The sequence below is a fragment of the Culex pipiens genome, chromosome 3 (assembly GCF_016801865.2).
Source record: "Culex pipiens pallens isolate TS chromosome 3, TS_CPP_V2, whole genome shotgun sequence".
Lineage (NCBI taxonomy): Eukaryota > Metazoa > Arthropoda > Insecta > Diptera > Culicidae > Culex > Culex pipiens.
The window spans coordinates 38,567,979-38,588,478 of NC_068939.1; the positions used below are offsets into that span (position 1 = coordinate 38,567,979).

Consider the following 20,500-nt stretch of genomic DNA (forward strand, 5'->3'; position numbering starts at 1 on the left):
AGAAGGCAAATCTGCCACCCCCGAAAAACCAACAAAAAAAATCCTCTCAACACAGCGTGCGGGTGTGTGGCCAAACCAGACGCAAATCACGACACGCACCGCGAATGGCCACTCTAAACATTCCGCCACACCTCCCCTCGCCACTCCCACAAACCTTTCGAGCTAGAGTGTAAGCAATTAGCCAGTGTGGATTAGCATTTCGCGAGACTTCTTGTTCCAAAGACAAAACAATGAACTCGAAATTTTGCATTGTTTCGCGAAGAAGTTTTGCAAAATGGAGATTTAAGACGGGGCAGGGCGGTCCATTGTTCCGGATCTCGCCGGAGGGCAAACAATAGAAAGGTGATCCATTTTTTAAAACATTCAGGAATTTCGCGTTTCCGGAAGATTGACACTTGGGACAAGTCGCTACCTCTGTGAAACGGATGTGTGTCACACAGCCCCCGAGACCGACGCACGAAGAAGCTTCTCTTTTTAAAACTGTTTGTCGGAACCGTCCTCCTCCTGCTTTCCCTTTCCCACCCAACAAATCGTCCGATTCCGATCGTGGTCACGAAAGAACGCAAAAAACCGATCTCAACTTACCCGAAATTGTCTTCGTGCCGAGCAAATCAGCAAATTCCTGCCGAAAATGGTGACCGGTAGCACCTCCGGATGTCACTAGATTCCGGAACAACCCGCGGCGACGGCGTTCGACGCCACTGAACAACTCGCACCCGGGAAGGAATCGTCCTCCTGGTCCCTTTCGAATCCGGATTGCTGCACCACCAACGGGAACCTGCCTCTGCCAGCTGATGTGGCCACTTGCTGACCGCGCGACACGGAACGGAACTTGTACGCTTGAACTCTCTGCTCGCGACTCCTCCTCCTCGCCTACTTTGTGGTGGGCCAGCAGCAAAAAAAAGAAGACTCACGAAAAAAAAACTCTCTTTTTTGACAGTTTGCGCGCACACAAACGCACACGCACACACACACACACTTTCGTTTCTTTTCTTTTTCTTCGCACACGAAAAGGAGAAATTTTTCGCTTCTTTTCTTGTGGGGCTCTCCCGGAAAAAAACGCGCAATTTTTCGCTTCTATTGTTTCGACCGCACGCTCGCTTTGTTACGCACACGCACAATCGCGAATCGCGCGACGGTGCCAAATTTTTCCTATTGTTCCCGCTGCTTCTTCGTTTTTTTCCTCTGCCCGTGGCTCTTTTGACACTTTTTCGCGGCCGACGACGAGCGAGCTCTGGCTGCTGCTGCTTTTCGCGGATCGCGCGCGGCACGAGTGAAGAAAAGAAGGAGCGAAAGAGAGGAAGCAATGCGAGAGAGTTGGTGAGAGCGAGATGGGCAGAGAAGGTGACGGGCGAGTGACAGAAGTGATGCCAGGGGGTGTGAGATTGGATCGCTGCAGGATGGCGTTTGAAAATCTGTAAAGCTGAAGGTGAAAAGTCTGCACCAAAGCATTCCACATCGAGTCACAAAAAAAAAACAGAGGAAGTAAAATATCCGGTCTTAAAATTTAGTTTTGATTGTGTTTTTGTACTTTTTTCGATTCGTATTTAATTCTAATAAAAATCTTAAATTCTTCAATTCTTAACTCTTGAATTCTTAATTCTTTCTCTTCTTTTCTTCTCTGATTCAGTAATTCGAGTTTCACTACTTTCAATGATCGCTAATCCTAATGTTCGAAAAAATTTAGTTGGAAAGCTCTAATGTCTGGAGCAACATTTGAAAGAGGCGGTACGACATTGCTCTTACGGCCTTTCATTACACGCGTTTAAATGGGTTCGTCCATTCAGCGAATTCCTTCTGATGATAAACTGGAAGATAGGGAGCGTGCTTTTATTACGTAACGCAAAAAATCGGATTTTGAGACCCCCGTAGCAAAATTTCCATATAAATTTTACAAAAAAAAAATGTGCGGCCTCTGACCCCCCCCCCCCTTCCTCATCAACTGCGTTACGTAATAAAAGAACGCTCCAATACAAGACATGCCAGAGAGGCATCCCTGATTTTTTTTAATGCATAATGAATTAATCGACAAAAGCCATTTTGTGTAAAACGGTGTATGCAACGGCAGCGAAAGCAAGCCAGAGAGCCAACCTAAGAAATGAGCATTTCTCGCTTAATTTTTCAAAAGGTCCAATCTCGGGTTAGTTTTCAAAAGGTCGTAAGCGCCAGTTGTTCAAAATTTAGTTTTTGGCACGGTTGCACTCTTCTAACGCACTACTAACGATCTACTCGAGCAGAATTTCCAAAAAAAATAATTTGAACAAAAATATCGCCCGCATATAAAAGGTCGAATGTGCTTTTCATACGGAGAAGTCACATACGTCCTTGGTGATGCAAGGTCGTAAGTACTGGTAATTTCAAAAATGTACTTACGCTCAAAGGAAAAGGACGTAATTTCCATAATAATTGCTTAATTATTATGGGCACATGAGTTTTACGAAAAAAGATGAATATTTGTTATCCCGTTTAATACATTGCGCTGATTATATGACCTAAATGATGCGCGAAGAATATTTCGACGCCAACATTTCAAAAAGCATCTTGTACAAACCATGCGTTTTGAGAAAAAAGCATTAGAATGTTGAGCATCCATTTTCAATTCCCATTTTAATATAAAAGCAAAATAAGATGTTCTAATGATAACAAACGATGGAAAACGTTGCTTTTATTGATACTTGATCATCCAAATTCAATAAAACATTAGTTTCGTCGTTTTATTTGAGAAAAACAAACATAACTTCTTTTGAAATCACCAACGTCTATATCACCCTGCTGTCATTGAGGGGAGCGGTTTGTTATGATTCGTTTTTCTTCGCCGAATGTAAATGGCGCTTTTTTCATGTTGCTTTTTTTTCGTCACGAGGTTCATGTAGTCTTTTGTTTGACAGATTGACAGGGCTATATAAACAGGGACTGCTGATGGCAGAGATTTTGTTTATGTTCTAGTTTATGTTACTTTATTTAAAATCATGATTAAACAGACTTTACTGAAGTAACTTTTGCTCATTTTTGGTGGAGAGGTAGCTTATTAGGAGTACTTTTAGAATATGCAATAACCCAGAAAGTGTCAAAATGTACATGATGCCTTTTGAAATGTTACCGTCGATTTTCCAAATTGCCAGCCAGCAAAACGAAGTTTCAGTCGTTTATTCCGGCAGAGGCGGCTAGCTTCCCCCACAATCATCATTTTGTGTGGCAGCCTGAATCAACACAAAATCAAGATGCAGAATCTGTGCAGGAACGAGCGATAATGACCGCATCCATCTTATCAGGCATAAACGCCCTCTGAAAACTCCAGGAACCCGAGTTCTCGAAGGTCCCAAGGACCACTGAAGAAAAGATAAACAAATCAGTGGTAATTCGTCGTTTTGTTCGTGCTCTCAGCTGGCGTATGAACCAACGCGAGAGAGAGAATAAAATCTGTCAGTTGGACTTTTCTCCTCTGCGATGTTTTCTCCCAATCAACACAAAACATCGACTGCTCTTTTGCGGGGGGTGTTGAAACGATGTTTAAAATAAGAATGTTTGATTTAAATGTGTTTTAATCACAAAACAAATAAATTTTGCCAATGGTCGTATTGTCATTCTTACTCAAAAAAAGTCCCAAGTACAGGGACGTATGAAACAATTTGATAATGTAAAAGGTCGAATCAACCTGGTGTTATAAAACAAGGCTAAAACACACATAAATTGCTAATTTTTTTCATTCACTTGATATGGCTACCATAGCTTATAGTCAAAGCAATCATTTTGTCTAAAAATATGCCTTTGAAACCCTCTTACATATTAATAAGAATTAAAATAATGGTCATAAACTTGTTCATCGTTTTCCTCCACTTGAGGGATTTGGCTCTAAGGACGTTTTGAAAACTAACCCGAGCAATGTACATAGGAAACCCATGGCACATGGTTGTTTTGGAAAAGTAATCTAGATTTTTCGACGAAATCGGTTTTAATTTTAATTTTATGTTTTGTATTTTTTAACCCGGCTAAAACTTTTTTGGTGCCTTCGGTACACACAAAGAAAAAATACTGTAAATTTAAAAAGATCGTTCGTTGGATTAAAAGTTCGCGTTGGTGAATCTTCTTAGAAAGTTTAAACTTTTTAAATTAAAAGTTTTAATGTTTTTGACATTACCATGCGTTTCTGAAACAAAATCGTTGTAGTGGTAAAAGTTTTGTACTTTTAATTTAGGAAGAACATTTTTATTGCAAGAATAAATAACATTTAAGCGCTATACGCACTTCAGCGGTGTATGCACTTCGGAAGGAATCGGTCAAGAAAAATTTCAAATGGGCAGCAGCGGCAGCGAAAGCAAGCCAGAGAGGGTGAAGAAAAACCCCAAGAAATCGCTCCCTCTCCTTTGTTCCGATCTGCATACTAGCCTTTAACATTGACGATTGTCCAAAAATGTTACGATTTTTTTAATTTTCATAGTAAAACAGTATGTTTTCGATTTATTTTGTATTTAACGCATCTGCTTATGGTTGGCCAACTCCCGCGTCCAAGCTGTACCGATTCTTACGTAACGCAGGGTGGCCACCAAATTTGGATTTTCAATTTTCCGTTTTTTTCCGGTTTTCTTCCAAGGCCACAAGGAATTTTTCCATATAGTTTTAATAAGGCTTTCTAGGCCCAGTGAAAAAAATATAATTTAACTCAAAAATGACGAACTCCTCGTCACAGTGTCCTGATGCAAACAAAGATCGAGCTGTAGCTGTCACAGCCCTGCGAAGTATGTTGGCTGACATATCGGGCAGTCAATCAAAAAAACCAGCTAGAAGTCGTCTGACAAATTTTTTTTGCTAGAAAGAGATAGGAAACCTGATGCAAACAAACGTCCAGCTGTCATGTAAATATACTTTGAATGTATTGGTAAATTTCTGACTAGAAAGCCTTATTCTAATTACAATGTTTTTTATAGACTGACGTTAGTATCAAAATACCTTTTGAACGCATACACAACGTATACAATTGGTTCAATATTTTTATTTCTCAAAAATTTAAAGCTTTTTCGAGTACAAAAAGTAAGTAAGTTGTAAACGAAGCCGTTTTTATCAGTTCAAAATCCAAACCAAGATCAAAACCCTTAATTTCCATGATGCTTGTGATTTTTCATCTCCATGCTCTGCAATTTTTCTTAACTTAAAATTAATAAAAATCGTTTTGTATTAAATTTGAGAATCACCTAAATTATCTACTTTCCAGTGATAATTTAGGAAATAGCATTTAAAATGTATCAAATGGGTAAAAAAAATTTGCAAAAGACAACAGCATTTATCATATGCTCTTCAGTTTTCTTTGAAAAAGCTTTTGTAAGTTCAAGAAGAACGATTCTTCCAAGAATTAGCAATTTCCTGGAATTTATTTTTTGTATTATAGTACCAAAATAATGTGCATCATCAGTCCATACAAATCTTTATAGACTTTGGCAGCAGTTCAGAAAAAGTGCCATTTTTTAAATAAATCGGTACCGTAAAACATTTTTTGCTGACCGATTTATTATCTTCGGCAAGTTTTTAGGTATTGATGGGATGATTTCTAGAAAAAATTGAACTATCAAAAAAAACCTCTCTGAGTTGGCCTGTACTTCAACCCCTCGGCGCGAATTCTCGATACATCCTTTGTATGAGCCGTGCTAAATTTATTGCAAATAAGCACTGACATGAAAAAAAGAAAAAAAGAATCATGTTTGGATGTTTTTGAATTTTTGAATAACATAAAATGGTAAAAAATCAATTGACCGTGCTGCGATTTTCTGAACAACACAACAGAAATAGTCAAAATTGAGTTAAACTTTTTTTTTACGAAATTTTCAAATGAGAATTAAATAAAACCCACCAAAAACTCAATTATTATGTTGATGTACAGTATGTAAAAAAAGTAATTACACCCCTTGAGCACTATGCACATTTTGTGATGAAACATCTAAACAATTTAATGTTGACAGAAACCTAGTACTACGTTTTGTTCAGAAACTCATGCCAGACATTTTGCTACAAAAAGCTCATGAAAAGATGATTTCTATAAAAAGTTATATAACAAATACTATTACGAAACTAAAAAAGGTGCAAAAAAAGTTTGTACACCTTTCGAAAAATTAACATAAATAATGTTATTTGTTGACAAATCACCATAAATCCAGTCTCCCAACTCCAAATAGGCATCCTTGACTGATTAAAAAAATAATTTGGATTGAATATAAAGTTTACTAACTACTTAGTATAAAAGTTTATATAACTCTGGAAATTCTATATAAAACTTATCTAAACTTAATTTTGCAAACTTTTAATTCAACTAAATGTCAATATATTACCATAGAATTGCTAAATAAACATTTTGGAGTGGGTATAACACCGTTTTGGGGGTATTTGTATCGATAGAATAGATTTTTCGTTGGAATTTCGTACCAACCCGGAATTACGTCGTCGGAAAATCCGCCGGCATTCGAACCGGTCCACAATTCTTAAGTCAACCTATGTGGCATCGGAAAGGGCATAAAATTTCCGATCTTTTGATACCCATACATCTAGGTTTTCTATAAAACCCACGTTTTTAAATACCTGGGCAAAAAGTAAGTTTGATCCACGAGAACAAAAATTACGAAATTCCATACATTTTTGGCAGATTGCTCAAACAAAACCATAACAACGTTTTTACCTAGGTATTTAAAATTTTCATGAGCTTTTTGTAGCAAAATGTCTGGCATGAGTTTCTGAACAAAACGTAGTACTAGGTTTCTGTCAACATTAAATTGTTTAGATGTTTCATCACAATATGTGCATAGTGCCCAAGGGGTGTAAATACTTTTTTTACATACTGTAGTATTCACTGTTTGTATTGAAATGACTATTTTTCAGTAGAACAAAGGACGAAGTAGAACTCAGAAAATATTGTAATTTTAAAATATCTGAAAATTTTATTTAAATTATCATTTTTCAAATAAATTTCGAAGACAAATATATTTTTCAAATGCTTTGAATTTGAACACAATTGGATAGGCATTTATCTGTAAAAAGATTCCAAAAAAACTTTATAAAAATATCTTAAATACCAAATATTTCCGACATTTTAAAATTATACAAAAGTACTCAAATCTGATTTAAAAACACAAACACAAAGTTTCATAGCAATTTTTCCCTTAATAATTTGTTTGAATGAGAAAGACAAACATAATCTTATACAATAGATTTTTGAAATTCCACCAACTGTTTTACAGTACACTCAACCCCCGGTGGTTGGTCACTTTTTCGTTTGACACTTTTTTAGTTTGTACCCCGTTGGTTGGTCAAAGTCAAACTAAAAAGTGACGAACTGTCACTTTTTACACGGCGCTCACGCACACTATCAAAACAAACGTTTGGTAGTGTGTGTGAACTCCGTGTAAAAGGGGTGTCAAACTAAAACGTGACCCCGTTCGTTTGACAACAGTTGGTGTCAAACCATCGGGGTTTGAGCACAGACAAACAGACATGAAAGTCGAGGTCACTTACTTGTCCCAAAAATGTAACGGTTATTTTTCAAAAATCTAAAAAGCCATTCTACCCACTGATAGACGGGTGGGGTCTTCCACCAAGTCAACACAAACGTTGCAACAAACGCGCCGAAAAGATCGTGGGTGGGCAGTAAAGGGCCTGTTCCACTTTTGCAGCGATTATTAAAGAAACTGCACCGATGGAACCTCGGATGGAACCATCTCACTATGGGGTTTCAGGCGGCCATAAATCGAAAAACCGACATATTCTAATTATTTTTTTGGTATTTTTTTTCGAAAATAAACATTCTAACTAAGAAAAATCCGTAGTTTGAAAGTTGTAGGTTCAAAATTCACTGAATTGCAGACCTTCAAAGGCGAAAATGGTAAGAAAAAACATGTTTTTGACAAAAAAATGATTATTTTTCATAGTTGTACTGTGTAGCTGTTTATGTATTTTTTCCTGCATCATTATACATATTCAGAAAGGTAATTGATTCAACTTTTCAATGACATTTTACAAAACACACTTTTACAGGCTAAAAAAAAAAAATAAAAATCAAAAAGGATTGATTTTTATTCAAAATTTAGTTTTTTTCAACTTTGTTAATGGAGTACTTTTTTTGTGTGCATTTGTGCGATCTGAAAATTTTGCAGCTTAAAATTTGAACCATGTCCTAACTTGTCTCCAAATTTCAAAGTGCACTTATGTGCACTTTTTGAGTTATGCCATTTTGAACATTTTGATTCATGCAAGAAAATTAATGATTTCGCGTATACGCTTGGTTAAAATCACATTATCTACCTGCGGAGGCAGAAATGACGTACCCACTATGTATGTTTTGAAATTGATTTGATTTCATGACTTTGTTTGTACTCAGGTACGTTTAATAAAATTAGAAATTCCTATTCTAAGTATTTAACAGAAACGATTCGTCGAATATTCATATCAGTTCGTTGTTGTGTTCTTTTGAAAGTATGGATAATAGTACCGTAGTGTCCCTGTACGATATAACGAAGCACTATTCTGAAAACGTGAGAACTGCTTTCGAGTATATTTGTAAGAATTACAACATTGCAGAACCATCACATGATCAACTCAGGGAAAAACCACAGAGGAAAAACTACGCATGTTGTTCTGTAGCTTCAAAACGAGGTATACAAAAGCCCATAGAAGAAGTTCATAATTTAAGTAATCTAACGACAATCGGTTACATAGTGATTTTGATTTAGAAGAATTTATCGTGGAAAACGTTAATTTTGCAAGTGGATCAACAAAAAACGTGGACGAGAATCCATACAATGTTCCATAAAATAAACCGTCTAGAATTCTAAAACACCGCAAAAATCAAATTTAAATTGGAGGGGGAGGGAGGGGGGTCTTCAAAGAGAGGTGGATTTTAACTCAAGAAGAAGGGGAGGGAGATTGAACGTAAATCAGAAACTTTAACATAGCATAAACCGCCATTCCGTGCATCAAATAGACAGAGCAAGAATATTAAAATTCACCACTTTAATGCATGTGGCCTCAAATATATGCAAAAATCAAAATTAAACTTTTTTTTTGAAAAATATCAAAATTCATTTGTTTTCATTATACTTAGTACAAACAACACAAAAAAAGTCACAAAAAAGCAACAAAATATTTTTGGCCGCTCGCTTATATGGAAATACCCCATAGTGCATCTGCCCAGGCAAACCAGCACTCCGCATAAAAAAGCGCAGCTTCTTCCACCGGGGCAACAGGTTCTGAAAGCGGCCGGACGGAACCACCTCGTGGTTCTATTCATTCCGCGGAATCAAGTGCATGGTCTCCGTAATGATCGATCCGGCTTCAAATCATGACTTCGAGCTGGGTGGAGTCTTCCACCGCCAACCTACTCCGACCCAATGTTTTTTAGCTAGGAACCGATTAATGACTAATTCTTCTACTCCTCCTTTACAATCGGCAGGAGAAGATGTTTTGGCGACCGTTTTGTTGTTGTCAGCTGCACGGCACTCGCTGGAATTGTGAGACTGTACTTGGCCGGAAGAAATAAACTGTCCTATCAGCCTCGATTTTCTTTTGGTCGTATGAACAGTGACATGTGGAATTTCCGTCGAAACGGAACGTCTTCTCTCTTGTATCGAAAGCAAACCATTTTTTTACAATGCCTTTTCAACGTTTTGTTGTGATTGCCTTTGATGCACGCTTTTGGTTATCTGTCATGATTACTCATACATACATACACATGTCCAGCTGTCATTTGGGAGAGGGAGATTCTAGGAATCGTAGATAGATGTCGTTAGTGAGCAAACCAAATTCAAATTTAAACTGGTCCCACTTTTTGAACAAAAATTTGTTCTAACTTTCATGTCTGTTTGTCTGTGGTTTGAGTGTAATAATTGTATACAGTCCAGACTCGATTAGCCAAAGTTTCGATTATCCGAAATATGATCGAGTCTGGACAATATTAATTTTCATAAACAATTTCATGTCATCAGCGTAATTCAGAACGTTTATATGCTTAAATATAAAGGATACATCATTTACGTACAGAACAAAAAGTAATGGGCCTAAATGAGAGCCTTGAGGTACCCCGGAAGTAACATTGATGAGCCTAGATACACACAAAAAAATATCACTGTAATGAAGTAACTAACTGTTGAAATAAAAAGTGGTCAAAATTTTCTCCATTAAAAGTTTTTTTCTTGTTTTGAATATGAAAACTTTTACTGCTACAGTTTTTGAAAATCTCATTGCTAACTGATTTAAAAGTTTTTACTTTTAATTCGACTACATAATTTCTTTCATTTCGTCGTTCTCGTGTAACCGTGTACGCCTAAGTACAAAATGTAAACAATCATTTTGGTAGTGCTGGTGGTGAGTGAGTTGTCCACGAAGTGAATCAAATCCGGACGCGGCCACAGCCATGGCCGAATATTCACCAACGCGAACTTTTAATTCAACGAACGATCTTTTTAGATTAAGAGTATTTTTTCTTTGTGTGTATGAGGCCATTAAATTTCCTTTTTATTTTCGGCATTTTGAGATTTGGCGAGGCAATAATTGAATTATTCTGAATTTTCACGAGGCTTTTCAATGTATTGTTCAATATATTGAGTTGTCAAATAGTAGTTTATGCTACAAGTTGCGAAAAAAAGGATTTTTTCAGCACGAGTCGTACATTTATCCAACGAGGTTCACCGAGTTGGATAAATACGAAGAGTGCTGAAAAAATCAAGTTTTGCAACGAGTTCCATACAACATTTTTTGCAATTCCAAAAAACACACACTGAGTGAAATTTTATGTCAAATTTTCATGTATTTTGTCAATAAATCGTTTGAATCAAAAAAATGTTGAAAAGTGTAACTTTTCGATACAAGTGCTGAAAAGTTCAACTTTTCAGCACCCATTTGAGTGCTGAAAAGTAGAACTTTTCAGCATTTATTTTGAAAAGTGTTGCTATTCGATTCTGTTATTTTTGGTACAGAAAAGTAGGCTATTTCGTCGTTCAAGAATGACAGGAAAAGTGAGTAGTTTCACGACGGAATTGCAAAATAGTAGTTTATGCAACAAGTTGCAAAAAGAGATTTTTTTCAGCACGAGTCGTACATTTATCCAACGAGGTTCACCGAGTTGGATAAATACGAAGAGTGCTGAAAAAATCAAGTTTTGCAACGAGTTCTATACAACATTTTTTGCAATTCCAAAAAACACACACTGAGTGAAATTTTATGTCAAATTTTCATGTATTTTGTCAATAAATCGTTTGAATCAAAAAAATGTTGAAAAGTGTAACTTTTCGATACAAGTGCTGAAAAGTTCAACTTTTCAGCACCCATTTGAGTGCTGAAAAGTAGAACTTTTCAGCATTTATTTTGAAAAGTGTTGCTATTCGATTCTGTTATTTTTGGTACAGAAAAGTAGGCTATTTCGTCGTTCAAGAATGACAGGAAAAGTAAGTAGTTTCACGACGGAATTGCAAAATTGATGTTTTATTTCTATTCAAAATGTGTTTTTGAGTAATTTTCCAGAGCGTGTAAAAATCACACAGATATCCAAAAATTTTGCAGCTTTCAAAATTTATTCTGATACAGATAACGGAACACCCCCGATGACAACCCTGCCATGTGGCAGCATTTCAAAACAAAAACGTCACCCCACCGAGCGCGGAAGCGAGACGCCACAATACCACCCCCGGGTGCCAAAACGAGACACCCTGCTCTTCTGCACTGTCAAGTTGGTTGGATTTTGCATCGCACCACCGCGGTTCTGCAGAGGAGCCACCCGTCCGTCGAAATTGGTCATTCGGTCGCGAAGGTGTCAAAATATTGGAACCTTTTTTTCGTGTGTGTTTTTGAAAAATTATTTTAGACCAATTCTCTTTTCGGTTGCGGGATTTCCGCAAGTGGACAAACACGTCGGGCGCGGTGTCCTTCGTCGGAAGCTTCGTCGTGCCCACGGTTCGGTCGCGGTTTTGACGAGCGGAAAATTGGGCTCTGCAAGAAATTGGCAATATTTTGAAAATTTTTGCTCAGCGAAAAAAAAAGGAACGAAGAGAAGTGGTTCGCAACTCTTTGTGCGTGTGTGCGTCTGTGCTGACATTAAAGTTCTTGAAGGACCAGTTCTTGGAATAAAATTATTGGTCCGTTCACCGTTCTGCAGCTGGAGGAAGGTTCTTCTAAACTAGTTTTACTTCTTTGATTGAGGTGAAGTTCGTTGACGGCTGGGAGGGGGGAAGAAGAAGGAGAAGGGGCTGCGCGGAAGGTTGAAATCGATCCGTCGTAGAATTGACCATCTGAGCAGAACCAGGGGTAGGTTGACCTTCCGGGAGTAGTAGTACTCGAAAAACTCATTCAAAGCCCCAAGTGTCCTTCCAGCGACGGAATGGCGGAACCAGGCGTAGCATCGCCACCTCCAAACCCACCGCAGGAACCTGCCCCGGGGCTGGGTGGAGGAGGAGGAGGAGGAGGGCCAGGACCAGGACCAGCACCGCCCGAGGCTAACAATGCCGCCAACAATCCGAATCCGCCGCCACCGCAGCCACCGCCGAGGATGCGGAACAATGCTCAGGTGGGTGGCAACTCTTGGTGTCCTTTCGCCGTTTTATTAAATTAGTAAAATCAATTTCAATTTCCCCCTTTTTAGAATCCGCTGATTAACGTCCGGGACCGGTTGTTCCACGCGCTGTTCTTCAAGACGGCCATCGCGTACGCCCAGATGGTGCCGAAGTGAGTTTTTGGAAAGGATTTTGTTTCCTTTTTTTTATTTTTTATTTTTGCAAGAGGAGAAAGTTAACCAGCAGGGAATTGATTATGTTTTAAGCGAGCGAGCGATTCCCCGTCCAGGTGGATTTGTTTTGTTTTGTTTGTTGGCTTTTTGCTGCTGCTGCTGCTGTGTTGTGATGCAAGAAAAGGGGGTGGCGAAGGGAGGGATAGGTGTGGAATTGGTGCCAGTTTGTTTAGTTGAATTTCTGGGGTAAAACTTGAACATTTTTCAATTTTTAAAATGGACACTTCAAAGACAAATTTACCCAAACAGATATTATGTAAGTATTGATTTCACTGGTTAGTGTGATCATGACAATAATTGCTGTCCAAATTGGATTCAAATTTAAAAATGTTGCAATATGTAAGACTTTATTCAAGATCTTCTACTTTCTTGGCTTTCTTGGTCTGATTTCAATTTCATTCAAAAATATTGGTAAATTGAATAGCTTTCTGAATTTTATGTTTAAGAATCTAAAGTTTACTAAAAGAATAAGACACAATTTCCCTTTTGCGAAAAACCACGAAAATTACAATTTTTCGTTCAATGAACTTCCATACCAATTTTATATCCGACTACTTTTTTTCGAATAATGCTGATTTCGTGAGGAATTGCTGAATCATCTAAACCTTTTTTTGAATTTTCTGATCACCTCGAAAAAAAAAATCTTTCAAAAACATCATTTTCTGAAAATTTCTAAATATGACCCTCTAATCAAATTTAAATTATAAAGGGTTTTTAAGAAGGGTCCGAATGACTCGTAAACATTTTTTTATTCATCTTAAATGCTCTCGTGGCGATTCTCCCAAAAATACTCGATTTTTGTTTACGTTTTGATCTGTAGAAAAGCTCGTTCTTCATTAATGTGGTCGAAATTGGTTCAGAAATAGATTTATATGTTGCCTAAACATGTGCAAAAGGAAGCAGTTGAAAATATAATATTGCCACATCTTCGAGTAATTCGATCTCAAAATCTTGATATTCGACGGGAAAATAAGGTAAAATTACCTGAAATCCATTCAAAATACCTTTCATGGCTGTTTTGCAATACTGATGCAATTAGGCAATTTCTTCTTGAAAAAATAAATAAAATAAACTTTCGGCTTGTCGACCTCAAGTCTTTCGTTCTTTTATTATACATTCGACTTTAAACAAAAAGGGTATTTCAACTTGCGGGAATTCACGATGCTGTATCTTTACGAAAAGTTGACCATACTTTCGAACTACCCAGTAGATTTCGGTGGGGATCATTCATAAACCACGTAGATACTTTTTCTAAATCTCAGACCCTCCCCCCACCCCTCCTGCCCTCATGGACAACTGTCTAATCCAAGGTCTAATCTTTTTTAATTGAATAAACTACATCAGAAAACACAACATTCCATTTCGTAAAAATGTGATCCAATTGAAAAATGTAATTGTTAAGGAGGTATCAGACTATGACAAACAAACAAACTCGCACTTGTTGACAGCTTGTCAGTTTGCCTGCTTTGTTTGTTTGCCTGCATTCGTTTGCAGAAACGTCAGCCTGCATACATTTTGCTTTGTTTGTCATAGTCTAATACCTCCTTTAGCGGCAAATGTGTAGCAAAAGATTAAACTTAAATTTCCAACAGTATATTTTGTTTTTCGAAACATGAATAAAATGATTTTTGCCTTCCTCACGTTACTGAGGAAAGGCTATAAAATCACTCGAAAAATGAACTTCTCAATTAGACCTCCTAGACCCACCTTCATGTATACCTATCGACTCAGAATCAAATTCTGAGCAAATGTCTGTGTGTGTGGTGGGATGTTGATCAAAAAAATTTGCACTGGAATATCTCGACACTGGCTGAACCGTTTTGGACCGTATTAGTCTCATTTGATCCGTCTTGAGGTCCCATAAGTCGCTATTAAAAATTATGCAGTTTTGTGAAGTACTTCAAAAGTTATGCTAAAAAACGATTTTAACAAAAGTCCGGAAGATTGTAAAAAGGGTGGTTTTTGTAAGAATATGTTGAAGAAAACTTTGTCCGGATGCGACCTATCGTTGGATAGGTATTCAAAAGAGCTTTTCAACGCGTCCAAAACATTGAAGATCTGACAACCCTATCAAAAGTTATAAGCACTTAAGTGTTATTTACGCACTTTTTGCATTTTGGATAGCAATCTTTAAATGTGAGGAAGGCGCCAACCACCTAAGGGTGGATTAAGTAACGTTTTTTTAAAGAATGTTCAATGCTTGGTTGCCATGAAACCTTTGCTTGATTTTTTTTAAATATGACCAAACTCTTTATTTAAAAAAATGCCATCATTCTTCAAATATTGTTCAAATGATCAAAGAAAGATGTAATATTCAATATTACGCCCTTTTAAAATGTTCGTCTTGGGTTAAAAATTTTAAAAATATTTTTTTTTGAAAAGATCGGAAAATTTTACGAATGTTTCATATTTTAACATTGAAAATCGGACCATTAGTTGCTGAGATATTGACATTAGAAAATGGTGTGTTGTTTGGGTGGGACTTAGAAAACATAAATTTTCCTGTTTTTAAATCTCAACAAAGTTCAAAAGTGCAAAATATAGAGAATTTTCTCAGCTTATCAAAAATATTTTTTTCAAAATTGGGTAAACATGTGCACTAATTTAAAAAAATTAAAAACTGCGACTATTTTCAAAAAAGTCACTTTAAAATGGATTTAACTTGAAAATGGTGCACTTTATCAAAAATTCACTGAAGTTCTTTTTGATTGCAAATTTGATTTTACATCGAAAAATTAAGTTGAAAAATTTTTGCGACCAATTTTTCGATTTTTCGAAAAAAACAGTATTGATTCAAAAATTCATAACTCGCTCAAAGATTTTTTGCACAACTTGGAAATTTCTGAAAAGTTGGCATTGGATGTCCTCTAAAACATATCAAAAAATAAAAAAAAAAATTAAAATTGTGATTTTTTTGCAAATCAAGTTTTAGTGACAAAAAGTTAAATAAAAAATCACTAATTTTTTTACCGTGTATCATTTTTTTCAGTGTAGTCCATATCCATACCTACAACTTTGCCCAAGACACCAAATCGATCAAAAAATTCCTTTAAAAGATACAGATTTTTGAATTCTCATGCATCATTTTTGTATGGCCAGCTGCCAAATTTGTATGGAAAATAATATGGACAAACTTATGATGCAAAATGGCTTCTTTGGGCATACCGAAGGCACCAAAAAAGTTTCAGTCGGAGTAAAAAATACATAAATTAAAATTTAAGAAAAAAGACCGATTTTGTATAGAATTGCTCAGTTAATGATAAAAAAAAACAAATATGTTCCAATGATCAAAGAAAGATGTAAGATTTTTGAAGTTAAAGGTGCACAGCAAACAAAGAAGTTGTTGTCTTATTATTAAAAAATAGACAAACTTATTTCTAAACTGTTTGGTTGACAGTTCTTTGAGGGATGAATAAAAAATTATATCGATAGTTCCCGTAATTTGAAGAGACTTAAATATTTGTTGAAAAATCTTGGTACAAAGGCTTTGGATGATGTGCACCGTTAATAATAACATTTCAATAGACAATAAAAACAAAATGAAATAAAGCGAATTAAAGTTTGCTTTACCTTTCATTCACAAATTTTAAAAATAAAAAAAAAATGCGACACATGATTATAAATAAATTTTATTGAAAAAGCTCTGTTAACTTAGGAAACCCCGTAATTTAGCTGACCTTTTATAAAAAAATTATAGATTTGTTTTTTAAACTTTTATCAAACGTTATTTACGCCTCGCCACTGCTTCAGAAAAAATCAGATCTGGCCCGAAGACCCAAAAGGTTGGGCAACCCTGGTTTAATATAATGTTCAGGGGTGATTATAAATTACAGTCCAGACTAGATTATCCGAAGTTTCGATTATCCGAAGGTTTGCATGGGACTTCGGATAATCGAATCACGAACAATTTTTTTTGTTTTCGTATTTTTTCATTTGCTTGTTTTTAACATAAAATTTGAGTTCTGTGACCTCATTTAAGTCAAATTTTAGTTGTTGATTGCCTATTACAAAATAAAATGCATTTTTTCAATACTACATCACCGTCATTTTGGCCGCCATCTTGGAATTAAAAATTCTAAATCGTTTTTGCGTAGTTTAGGGGCTTGACAATCAAAAATTAGACAACAAAAAAAATTATCAGCGTGAAATATTTTCGAGGCCTTCGGATAATCGAGTCTGGACAGTATTTTTTGTTTTGTTGGAGCCAGATACAGGGTGACGAGCGGAAATTCCCGGGAAATATTTCCCGGGAAATTGATCATTTTTGGACCTCCCGATTCCCGGAAAATTTGGTCGAGACTCCCGGGAAATTTTGCAATTATAAATATGAAGCAAAATTACTTTTTCGTTTGACACTTTTTTAGTTTGTACCCCGTTGGTTGGTCAAAGTCAAACTAAAAAGTGACGAACTGTCACTTTTTACACGGCGCTTACGCACACTATCAAAACAAACGTTCGGTAGTGTGTGTGAACTCCGTGTAAAAGGGGTGTCAAACTAAAAAGTGACCCCGTTCGTTTGACAACAGTTCGTGTCAAACCATCGGGGTTTGAGTGTAATAGGAAAAAAAGCATTCGAAAAATTCGAAATTGTTTAGAAAATGTAGTGTTTAATGATCGATATTCAAGTTGGAATAAACCAATGCTTCTATAAGCTTCTTATTCAGTAATCATAAATTTTTCTAAAAAAACTCAATTTTCAAAAATTCCAATAACTTTAATTGAGTGTAGCCAAACAAATGTGAACGCCAAAAGTTACTTTAAAGCATATCTAGCAGGTGCAACCCAGAAATGAAAAAAATAAAGTGTTTTAAATATTATTTTTATTTATTATTTCTAAGAGGGAAAAGCCTATTCAAGATAAGTTCAATTTCAGTATCATCTCTTGAGCAAAGCAAACCTTATAATTTTGTTTTTTTAGAATTAAAAAAAATAAGTTAATTTTGCTGTATCAAGGTAATTTCCTTTCTGATGTCAATAAGTAGTTTTGTGTATCGCATCAACCTCAATACTAAATTACATTTAGGGAAAAAAAACTCTAGATCTCCTTGTAAAGTTAAGGTCCGCCAATTGTGAACAGTCGAGTTAACTGGTTAACTGTAAATATTTCTTCATATAATATTTCCAGTTGACCTTAAGAAGAAAAAACAACTTTAAATTGTTTATCATATTGCAAAAATCTCTATATTGGGAAATTAAATATTAGCTAGTTTTTTACTTTTACTACTTCACAAAAACTAGACTTATATTTTTGTGAAGTAAAAAACTAGCTAATATTTCATGCAAAAAAAAGTGCAACTTTTGAGAAATCATTCAGTGCCAATGAAGATAAGTAACCATTTTAAACTACTATTTTAATTCCCAACATCAGAGGCGACTCGTCCACCTGTTCAACCTGTTCATTGAACAGGTAGCCGATTTCAAGCGGATAATATTTTTATTTAAGTACCACGGTGCTGTTTAAATTGGCAACATACAATAATTGTTTATTACAATTTTTGTTTGAATATACGGTAACAAAATCAACTCCCTATGTTCAGCAGCGCTGCATGCACCGAAAAAGCTTTGGCCCGCCACCCTTTACTCTTTACCACTCTTTACAACCCACCAATACTAAAGCGAGCCAGCCTAGCGGGCCACGCGCAAATGCTGGTCGCGTTCAACACCGACCCCCTGAACGTCGGGGAAAAAATCTCCATACAGAAAAAAATCAACACATGTAAAGAGCTTCCTATTCATACGCAGCGGCAGTATCGATGTGTTGGTAAATCTGGTTCAATCTGAGAGCGTGAACTGACAGCATTTTTGGGAGAGAGCGAAATGCCACCCCCAGGCCCCAGCCGACTTAGCTCGCTCAGCTCTCCAGGGAGCTGCATGCAAAAGGTAAACAAGCCAGCGCGTTGACAGCACGTTGAGAGCATGAATAAATGAGAGAGCGCGAGAGCACCACAGATATTGCTCTATATTTGGCGCACTTTTAGGCATCAGGCTGTTTTGCGCAGACTGGTGATGGCTTGTTTTAAAACTGGAATGTTCAACTGCGTGCGTTGAACCTCTTCGATTTTCTTGGTTACTAGTGGATTCTTGCTCTATTGGAAAGTGATATAATGTTATGTTAAGATAGTGTGATTGATAGATTAAATTGAAACAATTGAAACAAAAAAGTACTGTGCTTTTTCCAGCATCGGGACACATGAGAAGAATTATGACAGTAGATTCAACCATGATCGCTATTTTATTTTCGGATGGTTCTTTTTAAAGCGGATGCAGTCCTAAAAAAGTTAAAAATTTGTTGCCATTAAATGCTCCAAAAACGACTGTGTTTATTCAGACTGTAGTCCCGGTTCACTCTAGTTGAATATATTATAATCATATATTGTAGCATGAATTTGTTCTGAAAACTTTTTTTCATTGATGTTAAAAACAAATATTTTAGTTATCTCGGATTCATGTCAATATAGTTTTGTTTTTAACATCAAAAGCCCTTCTTTTTATTCGGAATTTGAATTCCAAAACCATGAGGACATAACAGTGACTAAATTCAATTCTCTAAAAATTTGGCAAAGGATCAAAAGCGATACCACCTGGTTCTAATAAGTATAGAGTAAAATGACAATTTAATTTTTAAATAGTAACCAAGTTAGGTCAATATTTGTTGGGCTTAAAAAAGCCCAACAAACAGTTTTTTTTGTTAAGGATGTGGTATTTTTTCTAACATCCTGATGAATAGTTTTAAAATTCAGTATAATATTCAATAACTTCAGTTGAATTTCGATAAGGATGGCAGTGCTTGCTCTGTTTTTCCACATTCCCCACGCTAATGATTAAGTCTTAAAAATACATTTTAACGAGATAAAAAACATAATTTTAATTAATTATTTGCATAAACCGAAAATTATAATAGTATAAAAATAATAAAACGTAAAAATAAAAGCCATTGTAAAGAAAAAAGCTTTAAAAACATTTTTTAACTTTGAACAGGTACTTCTTTCGGGCACGAGTCGCCTCTGCCCAACATGTTCATGAAAAGATCTCGTATTTGCAGATTCAGAAAAAAAATATCAAAAAGTAGAACTTTGAACTATATTACGAGGCTACTTAAGTAAATGTTTTATAGGAAAATTTTGAATCAATTTTAACTGAATTCGTTGAAAAGAAACACATTTATTACTTTTCTTTTAAAGTTATTGGCACTATTGCATAGTTAAAAAAACTCCCGGGTCCCGGAAATTCCCGGGAAATTGACAAATACAACTCTCGATTCAAGAGAAATCGAAAATCGCGAGAATCGTCACCCTCTAGAGCCAGATTTACTCGATAATGAGGTTTGAGAAGGGTGTAAGTGTTTTAAATATTTTTGTATTTCGTAATTTAAATATTGCTGTATCTCAAAGCCGTTGCATCGTATTCAAAAGTGGCCAAAGACGATTGTTTTTCGAAAAAAAAAACACTGAAAGAAAAAAACACGAAATCACGATTTTTATATTTTTTTAGGTAAGTTGTTCCATCCTGCATTTCACAAAAATTTAGAACGAAAAAAAAACGTGGGCTCACGTTCAAATTTGGCTTTTATACTTAAAAGTCAAGAAAATTCATATATGTGGCATGTTTTTTTCTTTCAGTGTATTTTTTCGGAAAGCTCGTCAAATTTCCTACAAGTTTGTCTTTGACCACTTTTTGATACAATGCAACGGCTTCGAGATACTGGAATACTTAAATTCCGAATTACAAAAATAATTTAAACACTTACGC

At 36.0% G+C, this 20,500-nt stretch overlaps 2 protein-coding genes across 3 annotated transcripts in view; one reads left to right on the top strand and one right to left on the bottom strand.

Annotated features, from left to right (window-relative positions):
• LOC120427730 (protein Smaug) overlaps positions 1-1,217 on the bottom strand; it is a 76,904-nt gene extending 75,687 nt beyond the window's left edge. The window contains exon 1 of the mRNA XM_052710302.1: positions 586-1,217. The gene's annotated coding sequence lies outside the window, so the exon portion shown is untranslated. The remainder of the gene's footprint in view (positions 1-585) is intronic.
• Positions 1,218-11,701: 10,484 nt separating this feature from the next.
• Positions 11,702-20,500, top strand: part of LOC120431346 (membralin-like) — a 47,209-nt gene continuing 38,410 nt past the window's right edge. The window contains exons 1-3 of one of the 2 annotated variants that reach the window (XM_039596478.2): positions 11,702-12,273; positions 12,329-12,532; positions 12,608-12,690. In XM_039596478.2, coding sequence (XP_039452412.1) covers positions 12,347-12,532; positions 12,608-12,690 — 269 coding nt within the window. In that variant the 5' untranslated portion in view covers positions 11,702-12,273; positions 12,329-12,346. The remainder of the gene's footprint in view (positions 12,274-12,328; positions 12,533-12,607; positions 12,691-20,500) is intronic. The other variant, XM_039596479.2, reaches the window with a different exon arrangement.